Genomic DNA, 13182 nt, shown 5'->3' on the forward strand with positions numbered 1-13182 from the left:
AGATGAGAAAAGTAAAGACAGTTCGCTGTGGTGACCGGAAAATAGATCGAAAGGACAACAGATCGAAAACAGAAAAATTGGGACAATAGATCGAAAATCATCCTCTATTCTTATTGGCTGAAATTAAGCATTATTTGCGAGCTGCAATATAATTACCACTGTATGGCCATGCCTCGCGAGCCATGGCCATGCCTTAGCGGCCCGTGGAACTTGATATGAATCTATCACAACCGAACAAAATATCACAATAGAACATGTTATATGCAGTTAATAAATGAGCGCTTAAATCTGATTGGCCAATACGCAACTTGATTTATTTAATTTTCTATCTATTGTCCCAATTTTTGCTTTCGATCTGTTGTCTTTCGATCTATTGTCCTAGCACCGTTCGCTGTACAGCTATCTCTCCTGTGCTAAGTTCTCATCAGAAATATTTAAAGAATATCTCCAGTTCAAATTCATAAGCCTGCTCATGAGATTAAATCAACAATATGTACATATTTACATTTAATATTTATTAACACTGCGTGAAATGTATTGCACTGATGAGGGGCACAAAAATGAGAGAATCGATTCTTTATTTCATTAAACTAGAGTGAATTTTAAATCACGAAAAGAGAGTGATCAAACACGCAAGATTTCCACATAAAATGAACCGCTTTTAGAACTAATTGAGTAAAACTGTTTGAGAATTATTTGAGAACGACAAAATGAAATTAAATAAATAAATACATTTAAATGAAGGTAAACTAAGGAATGATAAGCAGCTATGACAGGGAGCAGACTTTGCTCGATTTAGCTTTGGGTCGTTCAGCTGCGCTCCGACTGTTACTGGAATGGCTCTTGTTCAATTCTTCGTTGCCTCTTTCTGATTTTGTCTCCGATGCACAACTACGTAAAGTAGATTTACGTTGAAGCGCCTAAAGCATAAAAAGCCCTCTGTATTACGTTAATATTACCGTAATAGTAGATTATGAACATCTGTAGGGAAAATTATGAAACGTGATAAGTAGACGGCTTTCCACGAAGAGATTCAATTGATCAAATGTGAACCTCAAACACTTCATGCAATCTCTAGTCTTAACTATCAAAGATTTTAAATAATCAAACAGATATAAACGTATAATTTTACGTCAGACAAAGGGTTTTCGAACGACAGGCTGGGGCTCGATTTTATTGTAGACTCGAAGCCAAAACAGTCAAGAGGAAATTTTGCGTTAAAAGAAAAGACACGTACGACAACAATTTGTTCACACTTCGTTCGAGGGCAATTAAAATAGTAAGACCACAGTTCGTAGCAGAAAATCAAGTTGGTAAAAAATTATTAAAATAATCAACCTGATTATTTGCAAATTCGTTACTAGCGGTGGTCGTGTGCACAATTTGTTCCTGCATTCGACTAAGCTCTGCTGCGTTTTCAGCCAGAGTGCGCCCTTGGTTTCTCAGCTCAGACCTCATGAGAGCCAACTCCTCTCTCAGTGCCTGTTCCATCGGAGACGAATCTGACTGGCCAGCAGACGGATTAGGTGAAGACGACACTGCTGGTGGGACTGTAGCCAGTTGCTGAAATTTAGGACATCTTTTCATTGAGCATGCATCCACTATCAATAATTTTTAGACACATCTATGTTTACTTAAATCATAGTTATTCAAAATTTAAGGCTAATTGAAACAATCTCAAATTATGAGAAAATATTAGATCTATTCTGCAACATAAGAAGAGACACTCAAAAAATACTTGCATCTTAAAGTACTCTTAATGAGAGCTTTTTAAATCGAAACTTTTATCATTGCATTTGAGAAAACAGAAGCTGACCATATTGGACAAGGACCTTTACTTCTTCAGCAAAATATTATCAATCATACAAACCTGTCGCATCTGTTCAATCACTCTCTGCATCTCCTCTCGCTCTCTCTTCATCACTTCCAACTCCTCTTCCAATTTCCTCTCATTCGTCGACTTCACTGATAATGCTGGCTGCTGCTCCCTCGCTCTGTTCTGCTCTGGTCCCACAACCGCCATTGGTTTTCCCTGCACATTATTTGGGGAGCTATTTGCAACTACAGATCCCGGCGAACTTGAATTCGAAGCAGGCTGACCTTTGCATGCTTGTTCTTTACCCTCTTTTCCATTGCCATTACTACCGCTCACACTAGATTTAGGATGTTTGCTGTTCGATGTAGCAGGTCGTGTCAAGTTGACATTGCCTCCATTGTAAGCTGCAACTGTAGCAGCGGCGCGTTTGGCAGCAGTTGTATTCTGGCTATTAATTGCTGAAGGTGCATTAGATCTTGATATTTTACCGGTGTTTGGACGAGAAACAGCAGATCGCGCAGTCTTAGAAGTTCTCCTAAAAGAAAATCGAAGTAATAGTTAGGAACAATTACGTCCGACAGTCACATTCTAAATGACTCATCGAAAAATGAGGTCTGAGAGAGACAAAGAACATTATAAACATCTTCACAAAAAAAGGAAAGAAGAAATAGAAATCGGCACGAGTTTACGGCGAAAGCAATCCATTTTTATCTCAATTAAGAGAACTTACAACATTAAGAGAACTTATTTCAGGAGCAGTAGCCTATACAATAGTATCCAGTTTAACTGATAATTGGCCAAGGCTACAAATTTGGGCGGGCGAGTGGTGAGATGACTTGAGAGAGCGGGGGTCTCAGAGAGGGGAGGAGGTGTGTCAAACTTCTAAGAACTGCTCTTCACACAATGAACCCCCTCAACAGTTTCAGTGAAGCGCATACTTATAGACCAGTAAGGTGTAAGGCTCTAAGAGAGCTGCTTAGCCACTTATTGCCGTCCAGGTTCTAACTGTTTACCCACTTTTGAGGACGAAACGTTTAAAGCATCAGGCGAAAAATCAGCCAGGTGAAAAATTGCATAAAATCAACAGCCGACAGAATATCGGAAACGATTCGATGAAAGATTCAATATAATCACGATCCTATCCTTATGTAAACGAGAATTATCAACGGAAAGAGGAACAAAAAAATGAAACATAACCGCCTAGCGTCGAAAGAATTAATCTTGAACAACTAGTGTAGCTCTAATCAACTGCAGCCTGCTACAGTGGGGGGGGGGATATTGAGGGGCTTCAAATAACTTCATTAGAGGTCAATAAATACCATTAGGATTTAAAGTGAAAAAATGGCACCAGTTTTGGCGCACTTATCATTTGACTTTTAATACTAGAATGCCATCAATTGAGTTCAGCTCTTAAAAATGTGGATGAGAAAGAACTTTAGATCACGCCTAGATGCAAAAAGTCAAGGGCGTGAAAGTCAACTTAAAAACGGTCAAGCAAAAACATAAAAATAACCTAATAAAAATAACATAGCCGGCAGATTGCCGGAAGAGCTGCGAAAGAATAGACCTGCGTGCCGTATGATAAAAATAGAAAGACAGATCTAAATTTAAAAAAAAATGACGCCGCTCAAAAAGCTAGGTTAAACATTCAGTGATAAATTAATTAAGCTTGTTGAAATTCATTCCGCAAAAGCCTTTTATTAGAGACATTTACTGCACATGTGGGTTCCTTTGACCTTAAACTAATTCAAATTAAACTTAAGTTTTAGATTGCAAGAGTCATTTTCTTGAGTGATGTAAGTCGCGTATGATCAAAATTTAATCACGCAAATGAACTTCTGCTTAAGAGAGAGTGAGAAATGACGTCAAGGGCGCAAGTGCTGTTAGTGAGAGGAAGAGGTCATCAGAAAATTTGACTTTCAGCTTTGCTGTGTGAACAAATGTAAAACGAAAAAAAGCGTCCGAAAACAAATGTAAAACGAAAAAAATCAAGAGCACCGCAACATAGCTCTGCGAAGCCTACAGCTTCTCAGCTATAATAAAGTGTTCGAAAAACGCTCAAAACTTTTAGTTTAGGGGTCTGGGTAGGTGAGGGGGACTAGGAAAGGGCAAAAATAACCACTCGCTTTTTCGGTACTTTCCTGTTTCAGCGTGATCCAGATCACAACTCCAATTTGGTTTAAAATCATCAAAATCGTGGACAGATTAAACAAAGAGAGTATTGCCCCAGTACAATTCAATTTCTCTTAATGGTCAAAAATGTGAGAAGAGAACTTCAACAAAGCTCCAATGAGCTATCGCATCAATTAGAAAAATTAGATCTGAAAATTGTTACCAAATATGTCAGCTCACAAACAAAAAATAAACAACAGAACACTCATGCAAATTGGCAAAGTACTGCCCAATATCACCGCAAAAAACTTCTCTCATTTTTGAACATTAATAATAGTGGGGCAGGGTAGCGGGGTTAGAGTGTTGAGCGGGGTCAGAGTTTGACGGGGGAGTAGGGGTATGACGGCCAGCTAGTAAGGGCACGAGGTGCAGTTGGGGTGGGGATGCAGGTGTAGCTGGTTCAGGCAGGCGGAGGACGTAACTCAGGGCGGGGGTTACGGTTAGGATTCAGATGAGGGAAGGAGGCGCAAGGTGCGACTGTTAAACAACCAAACACTTGGAGAATCCTATTTATTCACTTTAATTTATTCACACACTGCTTTCTCGATTTTTAAAAGAAGTGTGAAAAACATTAATTAATGAAAGCTATTCGTCGCTTTATTTTCTATGACTTGTATCCAGCGGTTTCCAGCGAAACTCGTGAAGATCAACTACCGATTCTAACGTAGAGATCAATTTATTACGTAGGCAATACGAAGCATAGCGGGCAGATTGATGGAAAATAGGAGCGATAGCTTTGTAGACTGTAGTCCAAGAACATCGATAAAAAACAAGACCCAAGAAACTAATTTAAAAATGTTTTCAAGATTTTTTTTGCGATGTCTTATTTGACCTAAATTATTCTATTTAAAGCGAACGTTTCGAAAATGCGTAAAAGTCATTTTTTGAGTGAGGTAAATCATGTTTGACCAAAAACTTCTTCACTTGCATGAAACAAAATCTAACTAATAAGGAACGCAAAATAACGTCACTCACACAACTGAAAGCTGCATGGACGAATAAAAACTGTTGTTCGCGACGTCATGGTTTCGTCACAACAAAAACACACAGAGATAAGAGCCAGATACTCGAGAGAAAATTGAACTAAACTCATTAAACCAAGTATTTCTCCATCACGGTCTAGCGAAGGATCTCGACCAGATAGTGAATAGATAAAGGTAACGAAATTGGAAAATCCATTAAATCATTCGTTTATTGCTCGTCTGCATTAAAAACTGTGCCCACAGGAGGCAAGAGAACCTTTCCTATCTTGATACCAAGCAACTAATGTCCCCAGCGCTCTGCAATTTACAAAAAAGGCAACAAACAACAAAAAACAACGGAAGTTGAACAAAAAATCGTCGGCAGCAAGTAAACGTTATAAAGTCTGCCGCTAGTTTGAAGTAGACGTATGAAAATAAAATACCATCATATTGAAGGAAAAAGCTGCTAAATGCAGCAAAATTGGAGGAAAACTAAGAAACATTAGCGCGGGTGGTTGCAAGCGTGCGGGGTTACAGGTAGAATGAGGTGGAGGGGTGGAAATGGGAGGGAGTTTGGGGTTTTGAAATAAAACAGCACAAGTACCGAAAAACGATCCAAAGAATTGAATTAACAAAGAACCTGACGTATTGTTCCAAGCAAAATCGGACTATGGCATTCAACAAAGCACATGATCTTAAATGCCAAAGAAACAGCAAATCTTAATTTTCCTCCAAAAAATAGTTTTAAACAGAAACAATCCAACTCATACATTATATTAACATTAACTCTACATGTCCTTAGAATGAGTACACAATACAAAAACTATGTGCAAATCACTAACAAGATACCAAAAGCGGCAAGCATGGATAAATGGGGCACAATCAGAATTTTTGAAATTGGTGGCGCAAATAGAAAATTGCATACTTAAACCCTTAATCACAGCATAATATACAACACCATAAAACAAATACAGGCAATTCCGTTAGGTTAGAACGGGACAAAGAACAAATGAAAGTAAGATTCAAAAATTCACCAAAAACGAGAAACAAATGTACCCCAGTCAGTGAAAATGATATCTAAAAGTCGAAGTCAAGAAAATTGACAATTACACTCCACTATAAGGCCAATGAGAACTGTTTTCCTACTAAGCAATCAGACAACAAAAAAGTCAAAAAAGCGGCAAAATGCGGTCAAGCGAAACAAAATTTTGTTGGGCAGAGTTAAAAATTAGGAGCGCTATAATAGCTGGCTAAGATGATGATGGAGGCTATTTAAAATAAATCCGATTATTTAAGCCACATTAGCAACCCTTTATTGATCTAAGAGTTAATTAGATTGAGTAATACACGGAAAAATAGCTGGTAGTTGTGAAAACATTGTGTCAACATCATAAAAGACACTACGAAAAAATCATTAATTGGAATCATTTATGCCTCATGATCAAACTATGTGATATGACATTATTGATACTGAGTGATAAGCATAGCGGGAAAATTGCCGGAAAATAGCCGCCGTTGACGCGCTTGATTCACATGGGGATTGAAACAGAAACAGAATAAAGAAGAGATAGAAGTTGACGGCATAATTTGGCGTGCAGTTTCTGTTAGATTCAGCTCATACAGCTCCTGAACTGAAAGCTATAAAGCTTAATACTTATGTCGGCTAGCAATCAGTCTAATGAACTTTGATAAGCTAATGCTCTATGACTTAATGACCGGGCTTTATATGTTTATCCGTTTCTTTTGATTTTGGTCATTTGACTAACTGTATTCACTACATTGTGTAATTCAATTAGTGAAAGAATTAAAAATCCATTCAGTTGAAACAGCTAGTGCGGCAAGTAAGGAGTCAAGCGACGCGTGATAATTGTGACTTATGAAAACGATAAACGTGATCGAAAGGTAAAACGAATTAAAAACGAGAGCACCTAAATAATAGCCGCTGAGAGGCTGACGGCGGCTATTAAAAAGATAACCTAGTAACGTATGGCGAATTGCACTCAGACGACTGGCGAACTGTTGGCTTCTTCAGTATCTAGCTACGGTTTAGGGAGGTTAGATAGATCTCAACTGAAGGTGCTGGGCGCGGGACGGGGTTCGAGAGCCGCGTTTGGTTACGGATGGGACGATGTATCGGGCGTGGGATGGGGTGATGTGAGGCGAGGGGTGAAGTGCCGCTCTTCACACAATGGATTCGTCTTAAAACCAGATTTTGTTAATCACAAACTTAGTCAAGTAGGCCGAAAGGCTCTAAAAAAGTTAATGGGATTCGGTCGTTACAAAAAATTACAAAACTGTGCAACACTATTTTTTTGAAATTAAGTGTTAAAGGTAGTTAAAACCTTTATACATGAATTAAAGCTATTGCATAGCTTCCATTACGCCTCATTAGAGAGCCAGTGATACCGGTCATTACTGAGACTAAGACAAAGGACAACAAAAAACGGCAAAAATCACCGATATTTTATTATAACGAACGTTATCTAAGTCACACAAAGTTTCAATTGCCCTTTTATAAAACAAAAAACAATCATGCATTTCTAGAACACAAATATGACATTTTGCAACCATTAATTTAAAAAATCATGTGACAAAATACCGAAAACAAGTAAAATTGCCGCACGTGAAAGAAAATCTGCCTTCGAAAACCGGAAAAGTTGCTCACACACGAATTTGTCAATCTATTTTAAAGGTTGAAAATCACGCTTCAAAGCTAGTCGTTTTTTGCTCATTTTAAAACTCCAGCATGGGTCAATTTGACTTCCTTGACAAGAACACAACAAAAAACGTATGAACATATCGTTAAAAGACAGCTCACCAGTACAATCGAAATCCTTTGCATTGTAAGAAAGGAGACCGATCGCCTAAATAATTGCCGTTGGATTAGATGGCGGTGAATGTTTAAAACACAGCCGTGAAATTGTCGGAAAATAGCTGTGGCTAAACCCCTAGACGCACATCCTGATTGAAACAAAGAGAAAAAATTGACAAGAGAAAAGAGGACTTTTTTCGTGCCGATAGTGTTCTGATTTCATGTGCAGTATCTTCCTAAATTATACTTAATTCAGCCTGAAGGCTATTAAGCTTATAACTAATGATAGCTAGCGACAGCTGCATTGAACTTTGATAAGCTAATGCACTATGATCTAATGATAGGGCTTTATCGGTTTATCCCTTGTGTTGATATGCTCCTTTGACCTTGACCGTATTCACTATTTCGCAGTTCAATGAGGGAATGTATTTAGAATCCATTTAGTTGAAACAGTGAGTGATCTAAGTCACAAGTCAAACATGAAAGTCGTTACTTACGTAAAACGAGAAAATTTGATAGAAAGGTAAAACTAATAAAAAGGGAGATTGCCTTAATAATAGCCGTTGAGAGGCTGACGAGGGCCATTAAACAACCTAAGAACGCTCTACAAATAATTCATTTTGAGTTTTAAAAATAGAGCACCGCAAAGTCGCTACACTCAGCTTACTGCCTCGCAGCTATGTGAACAAGGCCGGCTATGGTCCGACTAATTGCTCCCTAAGCACGAGCCAGGCATTGGCTATGACAGAAAAAGTTTAGAGGGTGGGGGTCCAAAATTGCCCCTCATATCATGACATTCTGCCGCCTCAAGGTTTCTGCCGTCTCAAAACACGCACCGCATTATTTGCTTCAAACTTCGTTAAAGAGCAGTTAAATATAGCTTATAATAACCGCCTTAACTTTTCTGACCCATCCCGGCTTTATGTATGGCGAAATGTAGCCGATCGAGTAAAGCAGCAAACTTTTCGTTAAATTGTTTTAAAAGCCCAACGCAGAACAGATACCAAGATGAATAGCCTTTTTGTACGTACATTTTAGTTCATTAGTTTTTTCCTCGCTTCGGGGTACAAGAATACTGTCGATTTTCTATGCAAAGCTTTAGGTTATATTTTTAGAGAAGTAGTGATGTTATGTAGAGAGCCTTTAAGTTGGTTTTAAAAAAATGTATTTGTACGAATCTATTCTGCATGCCATGATTATGTATGGAGACAACGTAGAAACTCACTCTGGAGTCACGGGTGTATTTTGGGAGAGCATTAAATCTGCCGATGAATTAGAAGTTGACATATAAACAGAGTTGGCATTGTGTGGCTGAGTAGCCGTTTCCTTCTGAGAATCTTCGTGTCCCGGCTTGGGTCCTAAAATTACGATCCATTCTTTGTACAGTGGGTATTGTTTAATTCATCAGTCTTTTAAATCACATGGGATCAATTCTGTGACTCACATTAGTCTTTGATGACCCCCAGTTGACAGCTGGACTGTCAATAATGTTGTTACATATCACATCAGTTTTCCAAAAGTAAAGCGTGCACATGGGAGCGAAGTTAAATGCCCACGGAGATGAGCCGCCGAAACAAATTAGATTGATTCATGTGAATATTAAAAGAACTGATTCATTTCTTGACCTTATTTCTCATGATTTATCAAACGGTCATTTAATGTCTCCATTTAGGTTACTGTCAATGAACTATTTATGCCCTTCAATTCAAATTCTACAAATAAGTTTGCTCTCTACTTGACGTTCTTTAGCAGAGTGTTGAACCCTTGGATCAAAGTAATTTTGCAGATAGAGAACATTTTGACTTGCACATCTTAATGGAATTTAACCTATCAATCAACTATATGGTTACGAATGAAAAGAGAAGACTTGCTTTGCTCATTTGAGTTGTCACTTGCACTGAGATTTCTGCCTGTACTTGAGGTTCCTGAGTCTTTGTTGCTTCGTTGACTGCGCTTGCCGTCTGAAGTGACAAAACATGTAACCAGAAAATCCATTTTTAAAAATCGCCTAATACAACACATCAAATCAGCTCATTAAAAAACAAGCTTGACCAACGTCGGACAATTTGCTCCAAGTTATGCTCAATTTTTTAATGATAATATATTCACAGATGAACGACAAGTATAAATTACGTGCCTATTTTGAAGTCTCTGAGAACTTGAGGCGTTTATCAAAAATCACGTAGCGGTTCGAGACAAGCCAGTATATCGAAGTGATTTTACAGAGTAACGTATCATTGTTTAAAACACACAACTTGTAAACTTGAAAACGTCGAAAGTTAATGGAAGTCAAGTACTGGCTATTAAAGGAACTTCTGGCACTTTAACGTCTTCCACTGTTGGCGACTTTCGGTGTCTTAAAACTTGAACGTGCGAGTTTTAATGAAAGACAAGCAGGCTCGGTAATGTGCGTTCGCACATTAAGTTCAGACCCCGCTCATCTACTTTTTTCACTTAATTGTCTACCAAATGAGGAAGAGATAAAAAAAATTAAAATATCAACATATCAGTCAAGAAACTACTAAAAGAATAAAAACAATCTACTCTAGAGGGCCTATGAGACCTGTGGCTACCATAATATTACTACCAGAAAAGACGGCAATAAAAATCAAATAGTTACAAATAATAATTACGACCAAAACTCCTTGTCCATTTTTTTGAAAACCACTAATAACCAAATCAAAATGGCATCAGATAAAATTTATACTCAGAAGATTATCCGGCATTTTTTTGGAACAAAATATGGGACAATTCCTCAATGAGACTTGGTAACAAGTCGACAAGGAATGAGCAAAAGGGGCAAAGTTTACTAAAAAGATTGCTTTTTTTTTTTAAAAAAAAGAATTAAATTCGAACTGATTAGAAACATTACGCATCAAATGAAATGATTGAGAGAGTCTTTTACACCTCAATAGAGAGTTACTGAGGCCTTTCATTATCCAGGATATGTCATACTACTACAAAAAAAACGACAAGTACAGGCAAAAACTAAAAATTTGCACAAAAAATTTTGCACGAAAACGATGTCTCCCAATCAATTAACTATTAAGCTGATCACTAAAAACAATAATAATCTTCGTTTGCATTTTTTTCGTTTGCGTAAATCAAATCACGTCCATTATTGTGATACTGTGAAAAGAGAACAGAAACCTACAGAAAAGGGGGCAAAAACGCAAAAATCAAGAAAATTGGTTCTATGAAAACTGGTTGTTCCAAGAAGAAAGACCATTTGAGGAAAATAAAACCGTTCTGAAGAGCAATTGGTATTTCAATAGATCAATGGTGTGAATTGCATATATAGATGCTTAGCTACAATTTAACAGAAATAAAATTGGCAGATTTCAAAAATCTATCTTTTTTTTATTAAAAACAAATATTTTCAAAATTTATAGCCAACAAAAGCTTTCGACTAAAAAAGTAAACAATTTGTCTTGCAACTACTCGGAAAATTAATTGCAAATATTATTAATGAGACTAAATCATGAGACTATAAAATAACATTAAATACAAGCTGAACTAAAGAGTTTCACAAACAACTTTACGAAACCAGTTTTGAAGCAATTAAATTTGTAAGATAATAACCGCGAGAATATAACATCTTCATTTGCGTCTCCTTTAACCATCATAACGTTTTTTTGTAAAAAGACTAACACAAAATGACAACAAAAAGAACCACAAAAACTGAAAAGTATCTAAACTTCACAAAATTCTTCTGAAACAAATTGTCTAAGCCCTGAAGACATCATTTAAAACATTTGAACAAAAGAAAAATTATTGTTTGATTCAACAAAACCTTAAAAAGAGCTTTTAATAATGAGGCTGATTTACGATAATGATACAACATTGTATAATACAAAAAAAAACGCAAACCAGAACAAAAAGGGATAAGTTGAAGAAAACTATTACTCTTTTTTTTTTTAGAAATTTAATTCGAAAGTCAAAACAACCATTAGCTATTTAACGCTATCAGTAAGCAAGTTCATTCGTTTATCTATAGTTGGCCACTGAGACCCTTAATTACACAATATTTGGCATATGACGACGAAAATTAACGACAAATAAAGGGCAAAAATAAAAAAACTCTACCAATTTCTGCAAGAGAACGGTGTCGCAGCCGTTCAAACCATATGTTATGAAAACAAAAAATATGTTCAAGTTCAGATGTTGTAAAGCTTTTTTCAGTTAGATTGTTAAATAATGCTACAATTTACAAAAGAAACAAATAAAAAAGGAAAAATGGGAAATTATGCAAAAAAAATCAGAAAATTTTGTATGAAAACTCGTAACAAAAGCAAGAAAACCTTCTGTTACAACAATCCGCAACAAAATTGTTTTTTATTCTATAAGGAGGAAATGTTGACATGTACTTACCGAGAATAAGCAAAATGTTGACTAAAATAATATAAAAAAATGACAAGTTCAAAAAATCACAGAAATTTCCTTAAAACAAATACATTCCATAACATAAGAGACATTAGATAACAACCAAATGAATAGAAAAGGTTCACTTGCACCTCTTGAGGAGAAAATTTAGATCATTGAGTGGTTAAACTTAAAAATCAGACTGCCAAAAGAATAACAATTGAAGGCAAAAGACAAGCATTCAGTTAATATTTACTAAAACTCTTCCTCAAAGCCATAAAAACCCTTTGGTTCTCTGAAAACAAACTGTATCTACATTCGGCCTCAAATTTACGTAAATTGGAGGCTTCATTAACGGAGCCGTGAATTAAAAATATTGTCAGTAATTAACATTAAAAAAACAAAAGCAAAATATTTTGAAAAAAAGGCAGCATCAAAATAAAAACCCAAAAGTCTCTGATTCTAAGAATCCATGATATTGTCAAACCTCTCCCATATTTTGTCGCACGCCTAGCAAACCGACCAAGTGTTTCAAGTGTTTGCGAATCAGACCACTTGTTGCTTGGAATTCTTCAAATATTAAAAAAAGAACGATGCATTTTGTAAAATTATCGAGTTTAATCCGCAAAAACGGCAAAGTTTTAATTCCAGAAGACTATCATACGGCACCTAAGTGCAACCAGCGCTCTTTTTGAGATTAGGGAGTCTGTTTTAAGGTTTCTAGGTAACTAAGTCTGGCAAACTTCAACAAAGTGGACCAGAAAAGCATATTTTGTGCTATTTTTGATGAAAAAAGTTTGGATTTTGAAAATTTTATCAAAAATTTTAGCCAAAAAACTTCAATCAAACAATTCAGAAAGGCTCTTCTATCTCTAACGGTAACAAAAACACTCTGCCGTTAAAAATTTTAACTTATTTTGAACTAGATTAGCGAAATTTTGCCAAATTTTAGCAAAAATTACTGAAACTGAGAACAAAAACAGTCGAATGTTCACAAAACTTTAAACCTCGATAACTCCCTGTAAAAAACGAAAATCGAAGAAATCCTTTTAATTCCG

General features: G+C 36.5%; 1 protein-coding gene across 1 annotated transcript in view; it reads right to left on the bottom strand.

The window, feature by feature from the left end:
- Positions 1-433: 433 nt before the first annotated feature.
- Positions 434-13182, bottom strand: part of LOC142342782 (uncharacterized) — a 123135-nt gene continuing 110386 nt past the window's right edge. The window contains exons 22-26 of the mRNA XM_075394347.1: positions 9634-9723; positions 8988-9120; positions 1871-2351; positions 1339-1563; positions 434-920 (exon numbers count right to left, since the gene is read on the bottom strand). Coding sequence (XP_075250462.1) covers positions 768-920; positions 1339-1563; positions 1871-2351; positions 8988-9120; positions 9634-9723 — 1082 coding nt within the window. The 3' untranslated portion in view covers positions 434-767. The remainder of the gene's footprint in view (positions 921-1338; positions 1564-1870; positions 2352-8987; positions 9121-9633; positions 9724-13182) is intronic.

This window comes from Convolutriloba macropyga, chromosome 7, assembly GCF_964194025.1.
Source record: "Convolutriloba macropyga chromosome 7, txConMacr16.3, whole genome shotgun sequence".
Classification (NCBI taxonomy): domain Eukaryota; kingdom Metazoa; phylum Xenacoelomorpha; order Acoela; family Convolutidae; genus Convolutriloba; species Convolutriloba macropyga.